This window comes from Leucopleurus acutus (genome assembly GCF_964270905.1).
Source record: "Leucopleurus acutus genome assembly, chromosome: 2".
NCBI lineage: Eukaryota > Metazoa > Chordata > Mammalia > Artiodactyla > Delphinidae > Leucopleurus > Leucopleurus acutus.
This window is the reverse complement of record NC_139143.1, coordinates 65,046,862-65,067,350: the sequence shown is the minus strand read 5'-3', so window position 1 is coordinate 65,067,350 and position 20,489 is coordinate 65,046,862. Positions and strand designations below refer to the sequence as shown.

The 20,489-nt window shown below is 36.2% G+C and overlaps 1 protein-coding gene across 6 annotated transcripts in view; it reads left to right on the top strand.

The window, feature by feature from the left end:
• The window catches only part of DNM3 (dynamin 3), a gene marked incomplete at both ends in the record, with an annotated part of 577,972 nt that overhangs the window by 403,617 nt on the left and 153,866 nt on the right, over positions 1-20,489 (top strand). For all 6 annotated transcript variants that reach the window (XM_082834657.1, XM_082834656.1, XM_082834654.1 and 3 more), the window contains one exon: positions 13,445-13,554. In XM_082834657.1, the coding sequence (XP_082690783.1) occupies positions 13,445-13,554 (110 nt within the window). The remainder of the gene's footprint in view (positions 1-13,444; positions 13,555-20,489) is intronic.

The window sequence follows — 20,489 nt, the reverse complement described above, 5'->3', positions numbered from 1 at the left end:
GAAACACCCACCTTCTGTTTTTATTGGTGGGAAGATGATGGCTAATAAAGTGTCCCCAAGGAAAGGTAAACAAACATTAGGAATCCCTAAATGCACAGACCTCTGCATGATCTCATTTAATCATCACACCCCCTATGAAGCAAGAATTATCACCTCTATATAGAGGTAAAATAAGGCTTAGAGAAATCAAGTAATTTGCCTGGGTTCACATGGCTAGTGTCAGAGCTCATATGTGAACCCCTGCGTCTTAATTCCAAACCATGTGTGTCCTTGTCCTTGACTCACTGGTCGTTGTTTCTCAGAGACTGGGGATAGGGCCACCTGTGCATGCAGTGAAAGCAGAAAGCACTTCTAGCTTAGGTAGCTTTTGGTTTCTTTTGGTTCCTTCTACAGGTCACTTCACTCTCCCTTTCTCTGTCTTCCCCCCACCTGCTCCTTTCTGTTTCTCTGTGCTACTTTTGTTCTTCATCACCCTTCCCCAAGAAAGCAGTGGGCAAGCTAGGATTAGGATTGATGGAGAAGAACTATTCCACTTCTTTTTCCCTTGTCCAAAGCTTGTTTCTGGGTGGACATGTGTTTGAGCCAATAGCAGTACACAGGCCACCAGCTGTGCTCAGAGCAATCCAGCCAAATGTCATTTTAAGTCCAGGGCTGCATCTCAGAAGGCACATGGAAGGGCCCCCTTTTTCCCTGTTCCCATCTTGAGCCCACACTCCCTGGAACACAGGGAGAAGGGCTCTCAGTAAAGTACAGAGGGCATGATACTCAGGTCTCCTTTTCAAACAGTTGTTTCCCTTTCAGAAGGAACCTCATTGAATTATGTTAATATCAGCAGAGGAGTGGGAGGGGTAGCTTAATGGTCAATTAAAAGGACTTCAGAAAAGCTCACTGGTTTGGTTGAATGCTCAGTCCTGTTGCTTTTTTCCTTAGCGCTGCCTCTTTTTGAATGTTGCTTTGCTGAAATGATAGGGGAGAGAGGGAAAAATTGAGCCTTGATTTTTGTCTGAAGCTTGGTGACAAATGATGGGAGTAAAATTTAAACCGTTCATCTACTGAGTTCTGGGAATTGTCAGAGGATTTTATTTGTACATGCCTTCCTGACACCCACTTTTCTAAAATAAGTAAAAATTATGCTGAATTCGTAAACAAGTTACTATTATTGAGTTGAACTTTTACAAATGTATGGGGCATTTAGCCAAAATAACACTTTTATTTAACACAATTATACTCAAAGGACTATGCATGTAGAATTTTGTACGATTAATATGCACTTGAAAGCGTTACAAAGTAAGCATAATTTCAGAGTTTGTGGGATCTCTTAAATTCACTTTGTAATTTAATGTGCAGCCACAGAAGTCAAAATTGAGGGATATTACCACCAGGAATTTGTATTATATCACATACCTTTTCATGTAAACTAGTCACCATTCCAAACTTGAAACTTTCTCTTTTAAAAAAATATAAATTGTGATGCCTTGGAACACAGAAAGAAGTGAAGAAATGAGACCATTAAACATTTGAAATATGCTAATTTTAAAGTGCTTGCAGTATGTTTTGCCATGCTAAGTAAAGTCCCTATACTTAGCTTACTAGTAGAGAAAATTTAACCCATGAAGTTCACTGTGATTATAGAGGTAGTTGGTAATAGTTTATGAATATACATGCCACCAGGAATTTTTCTTTCTGTTTTATTCACATCATTTGCCTTATTTGGTTTCTTATAAATCTGCTCAAATGCTGTCACCTACCCCCTGAATTTTCAATTCAAAATTTCTCATACAGGTTATTTCTCCTATGTATATAATTTTTCCTAGCTAAAGACTCTTTCCTTGAGTGAAAAGCCCTGGAAATTCATAACTGCATAGCTTTCTCGCTCACTCTCTCTCACTCACACACACTCACGCTCACGTTCACATTCACATACTTGATAATAATCAGTTCATGTAGTTTTTTTAAAACGACTATTAAAACGGGAAATGTTTATTCTTCTACTTTACTGGATATTCATTTTTGCTAAGACATAATAGTACATGATGACTAGATATTGTTACTGTATTTTCAGAGTTCTTAATTATCAACAACAGAATCTACTCTAGCTACTTTAAGTAGCAAAACGTTAATTAAGGGAGATATACTGTTCAAAGAACCTTTAGGAGGGAAAAATTACAGAAATAGGCTGAGTTTCCAGGACTGGTTCTGCAAATTAAATTTCAGAACCTGGGTTTCCAGGGAGCTGTTTCCTCCACCAATACGGAGGCAACACAATCAGGAAGCCACCCTATATTATATAGCCTCTGGATTCAGAGCCATAGCACCTCTGCCATGATCCAGGCCAACAAAACAGGTGCCACATCCTCTGTCTCTTTTCAGTGTGACTCACTTCTGAATCAAAGTCTGGCATGAGCACATCAGATTGGCTGAAACTATGTCTCATCTGGAGCCCTCACTGTAAGAGCAAGATTGGGAAGGGAAGGGGAGTTTTGAATTGAACTCAAACATCACAAGGAGGTTGGAATGGGTGTTGAGATAGTCCATCCTCAGAATCCACTTCAGTTAATAGCTGTGATATATATAATCTATGGTGATTCTGTGCCACTCAGCTACTTGGAAATTCTATGTGTGAGTGAGGCTTGCGAAATATAGGATCTCCTTGTAAGGCGATCAGGTAGAAAGCTGGCTTTTTTCTTGAAATGTTAGGATATGGGGCATTTTCTCTGAATCTATTTAGCTTCCCAGAGAACAACAGTCCAATGTCTTGCCTGACAGAGGAATAGAAATCCATCTGGTTGCTGGCATTCTGGGGGGAGGGCAGGAAAGGGGGCTGAGGGACAGCATTTCAGTATAAGGACTTTCACTAAGTTCTCTTGTTTTTAACCCATGTTTGCTGTCCACCCTGCCTGGTATATCTGGGTCCAAAACTTCTTTTGTATAATCTTTTCTCTAGGGAAAAGCCTCTGGTCTCCTGCTGGGTATAAGGAATGGGCTGCCATATTTAGAGGGAAGTCATCAGTTGCTCTGTGTACTTCTGTGTATGGCTGTATCTGATCCTGCCTTTCACTCCCACAACTCCCACAACTGTATCCCTTCATGTGAGGTACCAGGTGCCTCCAAGGGGAAGACAGGACCCAAGTGAGGTGGCTTCTCCTCCATTCTCTCTCCATGTAGGTGTTAGGAGGTGATAACTCCTATCTGTATGCTAAGTTAATGAATGCTCCTCTGTCTGCTTTCTCTCTTCCAAAACTTTTGGGAAATCTCTTGTCCACTGTTTTCTCCCCTCCCATTTTCTTTGTCCTTGTGAATCAATATCTGTTTATTCCTTTACTGTTATATAGTGGGTTTGGAGGAGGGAAAGGCTATATATGCATGCAATCAATCTACCATGCTTAACCATTAAGTCCTTTAAATTTATTCTTTAGTGCACTTATTATATCTGTCTTTTACATTGTCAGTGTATGTATAAATATTCATGAATATTGCTTTAAATATAAGGATTAATATAGAGATTAAATATAAACATTTAAGAATAAAATCATTAATGTTCTCACTTTCAAATTATAAAAGTACCTTTTTAATCGGGGGTAAAAGCAGTCCACATTTTGAGGGTATCAGATGTACCTGAAATTATAGGGCAATATATATATACTAAATGAAAAAAAAAAAGTGGTATTGCCCAAGAATGCCATGAGAAGGGAGGAGGGAGCCCTCCAGTGGGCTCTTATGGCCAGACAGGCTTCCTGGAGGAGGTGGAGATTTAACTGGACTCTGAAGAGAGAGAAGGAGCCAGGAAAAAAGCAGTGTCTCCAGTTGGGTAATGACAAGTGTGACTGTATTTCCCTTACCCAGTAGAGATATGCCAGTGTGTAGCTCCATTTAAGGAACTGAGTGAGTGCAGAGGGGGTAGCCATGAAGCCAATAGCATATATAAACCATGGAGTTTTCTTGGGCCTACTAGGACAGCCCATCAAAGGCACACATAGACAGTTTCTTCAGTGCCCAAGAGGAAAATCTAAAGAAGTACTATTTACTAGCAGTGTGCTGGCTCACAGATGCTATTTAGTACCCAAAATGTAATTCTGATTAAAGCAGGGTATTAAAACCCAACTAAAAAGATGGGTAGTTTATGAGTTTCATACTTGTACATCTCTATAGTTATAACTTTTTAATAGCAATAAACACCAGATTTTAGTTTTCAACAGCATGTGGAACTAGTAATCTGGTATTCTCAATATTTTTATAGGCTCTTTTTTCTTTGATATTTTGATTATTTTATAAGTCAGTCATCATCTCTGAGTCCTTAATCTAGGCAAAGCACCATGCCAGCCTATGAGGGAACTCCGGCATATGGGCATTCAACACTTTGTAGAATGTCAACTATGCAACCAAAAGTAAGAAGGAAGCAGTTGCTTCCCTCAAAGACTTGATGCTTTGATGGGGAAGTCAGGATATAGTTATAGTGTAGCAAGGGAGCAAGATACATCGAATAACAAAAATAATTTTAAAAGGTAATAATAGTAATGGGTTCACTCTTTCCCTTAGGAATTTACCTGGTAGTTGGAAAGGCAGAACATACACACACTTAGATGAAACATTTGGACACTTAGAAAATAAGACAAAAGTACAAAGTAATGTAGTACAAACCAAGCACGCAAGTTCTGTCAAGGGATCAGACTTGGGTGGGAGGAATCCCGGAAATGGTACAGGAGGCCTGCGTGCCATGCCTGGCCATAGCAGGAGCTTCTGGTGGTTCAGGAGCACTGCATGTTTGGGTGAGTTTTTGGTGGGCACATCAAAGTGCCCAATCAGGCAGGCAGAGCATGGCAGGAGTGGTTTGAACTGGAAGGATTTGCTAGATTGTATCCATGGTTCTGAGAGATGCTGTTTGCTCAGTTAGAAGTCACAGGGAGCTACATGGAGCTGCTTGGTGTAGTGGACTTAAAGGGGTGAAACGAATCAAGTTCCAGGCAGACTGGAAGTGAGAGCAGAACCCTGGCACTGTGGGAACATCTGGAGAATAAGACTAGTAGGTGAACCAGACTCTGGAAGAGGGATCCGGAGATCCAGGCCTGTGTACTAGAGTCCTTAGTCATTGCAGCTGCATTTCTTAGGGTGAGAGGATGAGTCTTAATGGGCAGGTTTCTCATATCCCCACTCCTGCTTCAATTGAGGACCTACACTTTTTAATCTACTTAATGTAATGGGCTTCAGTGTCAGAATTTTTTTAAAGGATCCCACTGATTTGAAAATAATACGTCTACAAATAGGGTGGGGAAGGAAAAGAAGACAGAAAAATGAGACCTATAATACTTGAAGAAAAAATGTACATTGAGCTAGATGGAGTAATCTTTTGCAGGAATTTTGAGGGGAGAGAAACAGAGTGGCAAATAGGCAGCAGTATTTCTAGTGGAGGAAATAGTATAGATGAAGACAAGATATGATTGGATGTGTTCTGTGTGGAAAGTGAAAATACATTGACTTCCAGGAAAGCAGAAGTCCCATGGTTGGTGCAGTGGGTATGTTGAAGAATTAGAATTTACTCTGAAGGGCAATACAGTGTCATCTTGGAAAATGAGGTGAGGTGAGGGTGGAAGCATGATGAGTATGTATGCTTTCATAATTCTTGTGTCAGTTATTTAAAGCATGAAAGGTTTATGTTAATTTATGAGGGCATCACAATTTTCTTGGCCCTGATCCCCACCCAGAAACCCAGGATAAAGTCTCCAGTTTCCCTGTTTGCAAACATTCTGGTCATAGTGTGTCAAGGAAAAAAGAAAACATTGTCAGGGAAAAAATATTGATCAACATCATTGTCTCTTGAGCAGCAAGCAAATTATAATAATTGAGTGTCCCACAGTATCTCATGAGTTTTCAGGATTCTGCAAAAGCATTTATAGCCCCTGGATGAGGAATTTTTTTCAGCTTGGACTGATCTGTGGGCTACTGCCCTGTTTTTGGACCAGGTTCTCGGTCGCTTCATCATATTGTCTCCTACTGTAGCTGGCACCGCAGTACCCACTCTGTGCCCTACACACATCATCGGTGCTGTTGTGTCCTACGAATGCCGCATTCATTGCTAGCAGAATGGTGCAGCACTGAGGGAGGACAAATATATGTCAGGTTCTCAATAGGAGAAGAGACATTTAACAAATTAGGAGTATACAATATGGCAAATGTGATAATAGAGAATGCACATGAAATATTATTGAGTATGAGAAGAGGAGTGGTCAAAACCAGGAATCTTTGCTCTACTGAAGCACAGCTATTCTCAGCAACATGGTATATTCTGTTAGTCTGTTGTGGAATCTGTTTCTAATCTGATTATTTATTAGCCTGAGAAATTGCCATGATGTTTTAAAATGTTAGAGCAAGGCAGTGAAGAATTATAACAAATCTCACATATTTAAAAAATAAATTTGGAACCATTATTACATATTTCAAAGATATATTTTGTGCCTTTACTGGCTTTTTAAAATAGTTTTCTCTTGTCTTTTATAATCTAGTCTCTTTTATGTTCTGTCAATTTTTAAAACTTTATATCAGTTCTTACCTCTTAAGAGCAGCATATCTGCTGCATTTTGTTTTTTGTACTGTTTTGAAGTATATTGGATTGTCACAGTATATTTATATGTTTAGGCCATGAGATTTTTTTATTAATCAAATCAAGTATGTTGGTCTAGGTTAGTAAAATTTCACTTAATAAACTATATGATACTAAGCAAAACACTTAAATTAATTCAAAATCTTTGAGGAATTTAAAATAAATTTTCATATCACATCTGGTTAGATCATTTTTAACATAATAGTATAGGTAGACATAATAGTAAAAATAGTATAGGTACACCATAAGAGTAAAATTCCATCATTTTGGTATTTATTTGTAATGCATCATCAACAATCAAAGGTTTGCTAAACAACATCTGTATATGCAGCAGTGTAATAACTGTTAAATGTAAACACAAAAGAATTATAACACAGTCCTTGCCTTCAAGGAGCTTCCAATCTACTTGAAGAAGAAAACTGAACATAAATAAGGAATGGCATTCTATATAGCCTATGACAAAAATTATGGGAAATTTGAGAGCTATACAGAGGTCTATGACTTGCTGTAATCAGAGTAGACTTCATGGAGGAGGTGGCACTTGACATAAATTTCAAGGCCACTAGTATTTGCCTTCTTGCTGAGAAGAGGCATTCCTAGCGAGTAGAAGCAATACAAACAAAGGCATAGGTAAAAATAAACACAGCAGTCAGCCTAAACTTTATAAAAGTTTAGTGATCAAAAGCAATGCCAATCAGTTAAGTATCTTATACAGGTTTTTTTCCCATAGAATTTTTATTTGATTCTCAAAATATATGTGACTATCAATATTTTTATGCAGTATTTGGCTTTGGTTATCAGACATTCTAAAGTCAATTCAACAAATATTTATACTATATGCTATGTAAATTTCAGTGACCACTATGCTAGGTATATATGGAAATGAGGAAGGATTTGTGATCTTATCCTTGAAGATTTTGTTGCCTTATTAGTGAGAATGACGCAGAAATAAAATGATTCAATGTAGTCATCAAACCAAGGCCACTCAAATATTCCCCAAGTTATAAAACTCTCTACCTATGAGTTACCAATTGTATGAAAGACTTTCCAATCCTTTGCATATGCAGGAGCTATTCCTCTACACACCAAACCCTCTCCTCATACCCACTGTAGCTCCTTCTAGCAACCAAGTTATATTGATGGTGCTCTGCCAGCTAAAGGTTATCATTGGGCACTTGCTGACCCCACATCTGTCCCTCATTGATCCTTTTGTTTCCTTTCAAAGTCAGTGAACACATACTGTGGGGCTACATCTTAATTCCCGCCTCCCTCCAACTTGATTCCTTTGCATTTACCACTCATAGTTTAGTTACTTCCACCTCAGACCAAACTCTTTCACACATTAATGCCTCCCTTTTTCGGCCTATTCTATTTCTCCTCTTTCTTCTAACTCTTACCAAATTAGTGCAAGGAAAAAACACACTCTCTCTCATATTCCCTCTCTCTTTGAACAAAGAATCCCTGTCATCTTTGATGCCTCCCATACAAATAGTGCTGGTAACCACCTTATATTGAGAAAAGGAAAGGTACCATGTTTCAAAATGAAGAAAATAATGGTGTTGAATGAGTGACATCAGCTTCTGAAGCTTTTGAAAATATACAGAAATTTCTTTATGAATCTCCATTAAAAAATCTTTCTCTAGAATTTTGCAAATGCTTCCTCCAAAATGTCTACTAAAGGTAAAATGTTTAAAATATCAAATTCTATTTCTTATTTATTTACAAATATTACAAAAAACATTCTCTATTTTTCTCTTTTCTTTGCAAATGTAACCTACTTGAACAATAAAATTTACTGAACATTCTGAGTTCCAAATGAACAACTTTGACAGAAATTTTTTAATGTAATGCATTTACAAGATGAGGGTGTCTCATATAAGGTATACAAGCATACCTCATTTTATTGTGCTTCACTTTATTGCTCTTCTCAGATAATGTGTTTTTTTACAAATTGAAGTTTTGTAACAACCCTACCTTGTCAGATGATGGTTAGTGTTTTTAAGCAACACAGTACTTTTAAATTAAGGTAAGTACGTTGGTTTTTTAGACATAATGCTATTCCACATTTAATAGACTACCGTATAGTGTAAACAAAACTTTTATAGCATTGGGAAACCAAAAGAAATCATTTGACTTGCTTTATTGTGATATTTGCTTTATTGCGGTGGTCTGGAACTAATCCTGTAATATCTCCAAGGTATGCCTATAATTTAAAAATTAATAGAATAAGCAATACCTATTGTATGAATTGAAAGGAGAGAGATGGGGAAGTGACACAGAGAGACAGACAATTAAAAACCTGGGAAAACTTTTTGCACAGAATATAGAAACTTGAGCTGGACTCTAAATAGTAAACTGGTATGATAGGGAGAAGTTGACAGGGTGTCTCAAGCTGGGAAAAGGCTGTTGGCAAATGTGTTTTTGGTTGAAATGGAGACTTCCTATGGAAGAGTAAAGGAGATATTGACAAATAAGGATCGGACCAATTTGTAGGTGTTTTTCAATTTCACATTAAGGAGTTTCATGGAATTTCTTCCGTAAGTAATGGAGAGCTATGAACGTTTTGAAGGACTGTAATGAATTTGACAGGGTGGTTTAAGAAAATTGCCCTCCCTGGTGATGTTAGAGGAATTAGAAGACTAGAAAGGAGGCCATTTATAACTGCATGCTTGTGAGATGCCAGGGACCTGGATTAATGTAGTGGGAATGTCAAACAATGGGAGTTCTGACAAATGCTTCAAACACAATGCAGCGTAGTCTTGATGTAATAAAGGAGGTGAAGGAAGACAATACAGCATAAATGATAGTGAGGTTTCAGACTGGGTGACTGGGAGAATGATAAATACACCTGATGGCAGAAAGGTGTATTTATCAATTTTCAAGAGGAAAATTGAATGGATGAGAGGAAGGAAAGTGATGATAGGTACATGGGCTCATCACTGTCAATAGAAAGTTAATGTGAGTCACGTATGCCATTTAAAATTGTCTAGCAGCCACATTCAAAACAGTAAAAATAAACAGATGAAATTATGTTTAATAATACTTTATTTACCCCAATATATTCAAAGTATTATCATTTCAACATATAATCCATATAAAAGTATTAATGATATAGTTTGCATTCTTTTTTTCATACTAAATCTTTGAAATCTGGTTTGAGGTTAACACTTAAAGCACATCCCAATTTGACTCGCTACATTTCAAATACTTGGTAGTCCCCTTAGCTAGAGGCTACCATATTGAACACTGCATTATGTTTAGGCAGTTTAATGGAGTTAAAAAGAATATGTAGCAAATGTCTCAATTAAGCTGGTGCTAAGATTCACTATATTTTGGAAATTATAATTCTGTTTTTCCTTTCTCCTCTTCTATTTCTTTTGTTTATTTTAGCTATTTCATATTCAAGATGTCCTTTTAGCAGAATGTCATACTTTCCCAAAAGCACCAAGAATTTTAGAAATATCCACAATACGTCATTTCATTGCTCTCTCATTTAATTCTCCATTTGACTTATAACTTTAATTAAACAAATCAGTCTGAATCTTCTTTTTCTTCCATTTTTGTCAGTCTTAAAACTCTTCTAGTGGGAAGCAGCTGCATAGCACAGGGAGATCAGCTCGGTGCTTTGTGACCACCTAGAGGGGTGAGATAGGGAGGGTGGGAGGGAGACGCAAGAGGGAGGAGATATGGTGATATATGTATATGTATAGCTGATTCATTTTGTTATAAAGCAGAAACTAACACACCATTGTAAATTATACTCCAATAAATTGGATAAACTCCAATTATACTCCAATAAAGATGTTAAAAAAAATACAGTAGTGTACAGACATTTTTCCAAATAAGACATACAGATGGCCAACAAGTACATGAAAAGGTATTCAACATCACTAATTATCAGGGAAATGCAAATCAAAACCACAAGGAGATATCACCTCACACCTGTTAGAATGGCTGTCATCAAGAAGACATGATAACAAGTGTTGGCAAGAATGTGGAGAAAAGGAACACTTATGTACTATTAATGGGAATATAAATTATGGAAAATAGTATGGAGGTTCCTTAAGAAATTAAAAATAGAACTACCTTATGATCCAGCAATCCCACTTCCAGGTATATATCCAAAGAAATGAAAACAGAATCTTGAAGAGATAGCTGCACTCCCATATTTATTGCAGCATTATTCACAATAGCCAAGTTACGGAAAAAACCTAAGTGACAGCTGATGGGTGAATGGATAAAACACATATGGTTTACACAGACAATGGAATATTATTCAACCATGAGAAAGAAGGAAATCCTGCCATTTGCAACAACATGGGTGGACTTTAAGGGCATTATGCTAAGTGAAATAAGTCAGAGTAAGAGAAAATAATATAGGATATCACTTATTTGTATAATCTTAAAGAGCGAAACTCAGAAACAGAGAGTAGAATGGTGGTTACCAGGGGTGGGGGTGTGGAAAAAATAGGGAGACATTGGTCAGAGGGCACAAACTTCCACTTACAAGACAAATAAGTTCTAGCAATCTAATGTACAGCATGGTGATTATAGTTAATAATACTGTATTCTTAACTTGAAAGATGCTAAGACAGTAGATCTTATATATTCCCACCACAAAAAAAAATGGTAATTATGTGAGATGATGAAGGCATTGGCTAAAGCTATGGTAGTAATCATTTTGCAATATATGTTTATCAAATCAACATGTTGTATACCTTAAAGGTACACAATGTTATATGTCAATTACATCTCAATAAAACTGGAAAAATAAAAAAATAACTCTTGATTATGAAATAATTTAGCAATATGTCCTCAAAACTCTTAGATAAATGACATTTAGTCCTTTGGAAATGAAACTACATTTTTAATATTTCTCTGTCTGCATATGTGTGTATTTCTCCAGTGTTTAATATCTGATGTAAACTTGCTGGAGTTCTGGTCTTCACTATATGCTAAAGAATGCAGTACAAAAGGGAGCCTACTTCTATAGAAAACATGCCAAGGACATTGTATTCCATCTTTACAATGAAATGCAGATTTTCCATTAAAGGCGAATCCATCATTTCAAAAGGTTGAATAGGATGATGCATTAAAAAAATCCAGCTGCTTAAATTTAGGGCATTGAAAAACAACCAGTAAAAAAAATGTTCCCTGCGTCTCAAACATTTTCATTTGATTATGTATTGGGTAGCTTTTCATTCAGTCTGTGATCTTGCCTCTTAGAATGCTATCCTAAAATAGTCTGACAAGTCTTTCAAACAAGTTAGACCCAACTATAATGCTTCGTTTATGTAAATTATGTATTTTGCTATTTAGAATATCCTTGTGTTTGCTAATATACTGTTAATTTTTGTACAGGAAACACTGGAATCTTCTTACAGTGCTTTGCTTTTTCATGTTTATTCTTGGGCTTCTCTCACTGCCATTCAGTTTCTTTTATGTTTTTGTTTTGTTTTGTTTTGCTCTCTTCTTTGAAGACCTTGTCTGCCAGGACAGCCATTTTGTTCTCCAACCAGCTTCCTTCAACTTCTTGAGTCATCTATTTCTCTCTGCCTCACTATTCTAAAGTGCTCTGCCCAACTTTCCCTGATTAATTTAGGAGTGAGAAGTGGCAAAGCCAGTGATAGTTCTTGCAATACCACTCTCTGATGTCTGCAGAGTGTGGTCCCCACAAGCAGGCTAGGGAGCATGGAAGAGTTCTGCCCCACACTACTGAGCCTAGACCAATTCTCAAGCAAGAGCTGGAGGAGCTTCAGGAACAAAAAGGCTGATGTCAAGCATATCTGTATGGTACATGTATTTCCCACAGGCATTAATAGTTGTTTATTAAAAGTCATGGCTAGATCTCCATGCTCTCCTCCTCTGGAGTCTAGGCCTGGTTTTTCTCAGGACTGTCACCCGAGATATACAGAGGACTACTGTTTAACAAGGACTGTGCAAAAGTGCCCCAGGTAATAGATATCGACTAGGTTTCTTAAACTGAGTATTCGGCTCTCTACTATTATACTGGTTGTTAGGCATTTATGCATATGATAATATTGTCCCTGGGCCAGTCCTTAAAAGTAAATGTTTCTAATAATTCTTTGGCATCCAATATGTTTTGTTTTACCAAGATTAGTTTGGTCCCATTTGCAGACCTCCCCTCTCAAATGTGCATTTTCTTCCTAAAGTGTTGTTAATTTTAAGAGAATTTGTTCTAGTTAATATTAGTTCACTTCTAATGGGTTCTTTTTTTCTCAAAGAATTTGACAATTTAATGGAATCATTTCTTTCTGGACCCACATTTTATTCTAGACTCAAAGGAAGGAAGTATTTTCTGTGCTTTATCGTAGTTTATAGGTGGTATTTCATACTAGGGTCCTTGTGCTTCCAGGCTCTTGCCAGCTCTGGCTATCAAAACTGCTTAGGCTGCAAATAAAATATGAAATGAAATCCATCTGGCATTTCTCATTGAATTAGGACCAGAACATTTTTGTTAAATATTAACAGATGGCTAAATTTTTAATATCAAACTAACATTTTAAAACATCTAAGGGGACCCACATGAGGAAGAAAGGATAGAGGACCATGTGTTTTCTCCATCCCTGAGCCCTTCCTTCCTCTACACTTTCCCTCCCCTCATTCTTCTGACCCACGTGTTGAGAACCACTGGAGTCTCCTATCTCAGATAATTTTTGTTCCTTGGTAGCTGGTATCAAAGTAGTGTGTGATGGTATCAAAATATTCTAATTAAATGTTGACCAAATCAGGTGATGTGTTGCTATGGGCATGCTTCAAGATCTTTTATTAAAGCCAATTCTCTCTCTCTTTCTCTCTCTCTCTCTCTCTCTCTCTCTCTCTCTCTAGGAAAAAGAAAAGAAGTATATGCTTCCCTTGGACAACCTGAAAGTTCGGGATGTGGAAAAAAGCTTTATGTCTAGCAAGCACATCTTTGCACTCTTTAATACCGAACAAAGGTAAGGAAATGAAGCAACTTTTGTCTTCACATTGTCTTTCCTTGAATTTCTACATGATCCAGAGACCATATTTGCAAGATTTCTTTTGCTCCCACCTTGAAATTTGTCAACTCTTCAGTTTTCCTTTTGTTTATTTTGTATTTTTAGCTTTTACCATAAGTTGTAGATTCAAAAGATTTAAACTTAGAATAAGGAGGATCTTCAAGTATTAATTAATTTCCTGCTTTTCCAGCAGGCACCCATGTCATGCTGCTTCCATTCTTAAATTACATTTTGTTACTTTAAAGTCTTCCTTGTCCTGAATTTATTGTTTACATACTTATAAATAAATTACTCAGCTATAATTTTTAATAGTCTCTGTCTAGCATGGATGAATATCACTTAAGACCTTCTCCTATGTATTATGACTCAATTCTTGCATTGGTGAATAGAATTATTCAGTTAATGTGAATATAAATATATTGTTCTTTACAGTTTTTCAAAGCACTCTCTACTTTCATTGCCTGGTTTTTGTAACAATTGTCTGTGAGGTAAAAGATAGAGTACTGTGGTTACCATTTCCTAAATTAGAAATGTAGCTCAGAGACTTTCTTAAGATTACAAAATTAGCCCTGAATTTTGGGCTGATTATCATGGAGTGCCATGGTTGTTCACTGAAACTAAGCAGTAAAGTTAAGTAAACAAATGGGGAGGCGACAGAGAATTGGATAGAGAGATGTAAAAAGGCTACAACTAGGCAAAAATAATAAAGGAGATCTTTTCCAAATGGAATTGTTATAGGAACAAGCTAATTAATTTCTATGAGTCAGTTATTAACAGACTGAGTCTCTAGGTGGCAGGATCTAATTTTAACCCATATCTCAAAGCCTTTTATCTTTATTTAGCAATGAATGAAGTTCCTTGATTAGGTTCAATGACTGGTCCAGGGTCAATCACACAGTAAATCAAAAAAAAAAAAAAAAAGCCCTTCTTCCTACATTCCCAGTCAGTTGCTCAGAGTGACTCATTATACAAAAATACTTAGAAAAACCACAAGAGCGAGCATTTAAAGAATCAAGGGAAAAGAAAATTAAATACAACTCCCTACCAGATACTGTGATGGGATTTTATTAAAGACTTAGTATTGTTTTTGAGAGCAGCTTGTAAAAAGACACTGAAAATGATAAAGAAGAAAAAGGTTTCCTGGAGAGAGCAGTAGAGTGTCTTCCACTAGGGCAAAGCTCGGTACTGTTTACATACCTTCCTCAGAGCAGCGGGGAGATGGGAGGTCCTAAAGGAATCTTCAGGGGTATGCTCAGCCTTCTTGTCTGAATGCAGAGCGGGAAGTATGATTACCACACAGGAGGTCAAACTAAATTTGAATCCTTGATCAACCTAGAAAGTTCAGGTTATAAAAGGGCTGAGTACAAAGTAAAAAAATCAGACAACGGTAAAGCATCTATTTAGACAAATACAACTATGGATTTTAAAGACAGCAAAAAACACAAATATAAGAAAACTCTGGGATTCTAAAAATCTAGGTATTCTGGAATTCTAGACTTGTCAGAAGGTATTGAACTCTTCAACCACTTCTCAAGACCTCTGTGTGTGCAAGAATGTCCCATCTACAGGCACATTTGCCATTTGTCTTTTCCTCTGAAATCTTGATTATTTTCAATTATTTTTGTACTGGCTAGGCTCTCCAGTACAATGTTAAAGCACAATTGGGCATCTTTGTTTTGTTTCTGATTTTAAGGAAAATTATTTCACAACTTTATGGACTTTAAGCACTTTCTTAAGGTACCTGATATCAGGTAAAGAAGATTCCCTGGGTTCCTAGTTGCTAAGGTTTCTGTTTTAATCATGGATGGGTGTTTAACTCTTTTAAGTGCTTTTTTTGCCTCTGTGATTTTCTTCTTTAATCCGTTCGTGTGGTGAAATATATTAATAGACCTTCTTATTGTAAACCATCCTTGATCTCCTGGGATTAAACCTAAATTAAATTATGATGTTTTATTATCTATTATGTGTTCCTGGCTTAAGTTTGCCAGCATTTTATTTAGACTTTTGCATCTATGTTCAAAAGTGAAATTGGCCCATAAATGTTCTTTTCTGTACTTTCCCTGCCTGGTTTTCATATCAAGGTTCTGTTAGCTTCATAATTGAAGTGGAAATAAGTTCTTATTTTTCTTTGGAACACTTTGTGTAAGGTAGGGATTAACTGTTAACTGATTGGTAGATCTCACCTGTAAAATCATCCAGCCCTGTGGACAGTTTTGATAAGTAGACTTTTGACTAGTGGTTTAATAATTATAGATTTGTTCAGGTTTTCTGTTTTTCTCCATGAGTCAGTTTAGACAAATTATATAATTTTTTAGGAAATGTCATTCTGTTCATTTTAACATATATTAGCATCAAGTATTTCTTAACATTCTGTTTTTACAAATCTCTGCTGTATGTGAAATATGACCCCTTTTTATTTCTGATATTAAGCCTTACTTTTTTTTAACTTGATCACTCTTTCCAGAGTTGTATCTATTTCCAGAGAACCAGATTTTGATTTTGATCCTCAATTGTATATATTTTGTCTATTTCAAGAACTTCTGCTCCCTTCTTCATTTCCTAACTTGTATTTTGTGTTTACTTTGTAGCTCTTTTTTTCTAACTTCTTAATTTAGATGTGTTGCTCATCAATTTTTATCCTATTTTTTCCTATATATGCATATAAATGTATAGATTTCCCTCTACATATTTTTTTGCTGCTCACCACAAACTTTGTAATATAATACTTTGTTATCATTAAGTTCTGTTTGCTCCGATCTTCTGTTTCCATAATCTTCATTATGATTTTTTTCTTTGAGTTGTTTAGGACTGTGTTTTATATTTTATAGTGCATGGAATTTTATTGTTTTGTTGTTGGTTTCTAACTTAATTGTATTGTAGTCAGAGAATATGGTCTACCACATGGTGAAATTTCATAAATATTTCATGTATGCTTGAGAAGAATGTATTGATTTAGGAGTATAGGGTTCCATTAGAGTTCTTTGGATTATACTTGTTAATTATATTATCCAATCTCTATAGTTACTATCTTTTTAAATCTTTACTAATGAAAAAACTTAACAAGTATATATTAGGCAGCTGTTACATGCCAGGCACTGGCATATACTTAAAATACATCTTGAATAAAACAGAGAAAGGTGATACATTTTAAGATTATATTCTAGAGAGGAGTGTTGGCAAGGAGACAGATAAAAGCCATAATGAATCTTACTTTATAATAGAGTGGTTTTAAAAAAATCACACTTCATGATTGTGAGCTTGATTATTCTAGGAAGTCTGTCAGTTTTTGCTTTATGTATTTTGAGGCCAGTCTAAGAATCTACTAGATTCTTAGAAGTTTAGAATTGTTGTTTCTTCCTGGTGACCTTTTAAAAAAAATCATTTTGTGGAAACTCTCTTTATTTCTAACATTGTTCTTTGCCTTAAAATTTATTTTGTCTCATCTTAATATAGCTACACTACCTTTCTTTTGGTTAATATTTACCTGGTTTATCTTTTTTACTTCCTTTTGCCATCAACCTTCCTGTATTTTTATTAAGTGTTTCTCTTATAATAACATGTAGGCAGATTTGTTTCTTTGCTTTTAATCTAATGTGAGATATCTTTCTTTTAACTAGTAAGTTTAGCCCATTTATATTTTTTATTATTATTACTGATTTATTGAATTAATTTGAACATCCTATTTTAGTCTTTTTCTTTACCCTGCCTTTTCTTTTTTTAATTATGCAATGTCCATTCAGTGTTCACATTTCCAATTATCTCACAAAAATCATTATTTTTCTAACTATTTAATTTTTTACTTTTTTATTAGAGTATAATTGCTTTACAGTGTTGTGTTAGTTCTGCTGTACAATGAAGTGAATCAGCTATATGTATACCTATATCCCCTCCCTCTTGGACCTCCCTCCCACCACCCCCATCCCACCCATCTAGGTCATCACAGAGCACCTAGCTGGGCTCCCTGTGCTATACAGCAGGTTCCCACTAGCTATCTGTTTTACACATGGTAGTGTATTTATGTCAAACCTAATCTCCCAATTTGTCCCACCCTCCCCTTCCCCCACTGTGTCCACATGTCCGTTCTCTATGTCTACATCTTTACTCCTGCCCTACAAATAGGTTCATCTGTACCATTTTTCTAGATTCCACGTATATGCGTTAATATACGACATTTGTTTGTCTCTTTCTGGTTTATTTCACTCTGTATGACAGACTCTAGGTGTATCCACATCTCTACAAATGACCCAATTGTGTTCCTTTTTATGGCTGAGTACTATTCCATTGTATATATGTACCACATCTTCTTTATCCATTCATCTATCATTGGACATTTAGGTTGTTTCCATGTCCTGGCTACTGTAAATAGTGCTGCAATGTACATTGGGGTACATGTGTCCTTTTGAATTATGGTTTTCTCAGGGTATATGCCCAGTAGTGGGATTGCTGGGTCATATGGTAATTCTAAGTTTTTTAAGGAACCTCCATACTCCATAGTGGCTGTATCAATTTACATTCCCAGCAACCGTGCAAGAGGGTGCCCTTTTCTCCACACCCTCACCAGCCTTTATTGTTTGTAGACGTTTTGATGATGGCCATTCTGACCAGTATGAGGTGATACCTCATTGTAGTTTTGATTTGCATTTCTCTAATAATCAGTGAAGTTGAGAATCTTCCATGTGCCTCTTGGCCAGTTGTACGTCTTCTTTGGTGAAATGTCTGTTTAGGTCTTCTCCCCATTTTTTAATTGGGTTGATTGTTTTTTTGATATTGAGTTGCATGAGCTGCTTGTATATTTTGGAGATTAATCCTTTGTCCATTGTTTCATTTGCAAATATTTTCTCCCCGTCTGAAGGTTGTCTTTTCGTCTTGTTTAAGGTTTCCTTTGCTGTGCAAAAGCTTTTAAGTTTCATTAGGCCCCATTTGTTTATTTTTGGTTTTATTTTCAGTTCTCTAGGAGGTGGGTAATAAAAGACCTTGCTGTGGTTCATTGTCAAACAGTGTTTTCCTATGTTTTCTTCTAAGAGTTTTATAGTGTCTGATCTTACATTCAGGTCTTTAATCCATTTTGAGTTTGTGTTTGTGTATAGTGTTAGGAAGTGTTCTAATTTCATTCTTTTGCATGTAGCTGTCCAATTTTCCCAGCACCACTTATTGAAGAGGGTGTCTTTGCTCCATTGTAGGTACTTGCCTTCTTTGTCATAAATTAGGTGACCATACGTGTGTGGGTTTATCTCTGGGCTTTCTATCCTGTTCCATTGATCTATCTTTCTGTTTTTGTGCCAGTACCATACTGTCTTGATTACTGTAGTTTTATAGTATAGTCTGAAGTCAGGGAGCCTGATTCCTCCAGCTCTGTTTTTCTTTCTCAGGATTGCTTTGGCTCTTCGGGGTCTTTTGTGTTTCCATACAAATTGTGACATTTTCTGTTCTAGTTCTGTGAAAAATGCCACTGGTAGTTTGATAGGGATTGCACTGAATCTGTAGATTGCTTTAGGTAATATAGTCATTTTCACAATCTTGATTCTTCTAATCCAAGAACATGGTATATCTCTCCATCTGTTTGTATCATCTTTAATTTCTTTCATCAGTGTCTTATAGTTTTCTGCATACAGGTCTTTTGTCTCCTTGGGTAGGTTTATTCCTAGGTATTTTATTCTTTTTGTTGCAATGGTAAATGTGGTTGTTTCATTAATTTCTCTTTCTGATATTTCTTTGTTATTTTATAGGAATGCAAGAGATTTCTGTGCATTAATTTTGTATCCTGCAACCTTACCAAATTCATTGATTAGTTCTAGGAGTTTTCTGGTGGCATTTTAGGATTTTCTATGTATAGTATCATGTCATCTGCAAACAGCGACAGTCTTACTTTTCCAATTCGTATTCCTTTTGTTAATTTTTCTTCTCTGATTGCCATGACTTGGACTTCCAAAACTGTGTTGAATAAGAGTGGCGAGAGTGGACATCCTTGTCTTGTTCCTGATTTTAGTGGAAATGCTTTCAGTTTTTCACCATTGTGAATGATGTTGGCTGTGGGTTTGTTATATATGGCCTTTATTATGTTGAGGTAGGTTCCCTCTATGTCCATTTTCTGGCAGGTTCCCTCTGCCCATAAATGGGTGTTGAATTTTGTCAAAAGCTTTTTCTGCATCTATTGAGATGATCATACGGTTTTTATTCTTCAATTTGTTAATATGGTGTATCACATTGATTTGCATATATTGAAGAATCTTTGCATTCCTGTGATAAATCCCACTTGATCATGGTGTATAATCCTTTTAATATGTTTTTGGATTCTGTTTGCTGGTATTTTGGTGAGGATTTTTGCATCTATGTTCATCAGTGATACTGATGTATAATTTTCTTTTTTTGTGATATCTTTGTCTGGTTTTGGTACCATGGTGATGGTGGCCTCAAGGAATGAATTTGGGAGTGTTTCTCCCTCTGCAATTTTTTGGAAGAGTTTGAGAAGGATATGTGTTAGCCGTTCTCCTAAATGTTTGATATAATTCACCTGTGAAGCCATCTGGTCCTGGACTTTTGTTTGTTGGAATACTTTTAATTACAGTTTCAATTTCATTACTTGTGTTAGGTCTGTTTATGTTTTCTAATTCTTCCTGGTTCAGTCTTGGAATATTGTACTTTTCCAAGAATTTGTCCATTTTATTGGCAAATAGTTGTTTGTAGTAGTCTCTTATAATCCTTTGTATTTCTGCGGTGTCAGTTGTGATTTATCCTTTTTCATTTCAAATTTTATTGATTTGTGTCCTCTCCCTTTTTTTCTTGATGAGTCTAGCTAAAGGTTTATCAATTTTGTTTATCTTCTCAAAGAACCAACTTTTTGAGCAACTTCATTGCTGTGCTCAGTTTTATTGATCTTTACTATTGTTTTCTTT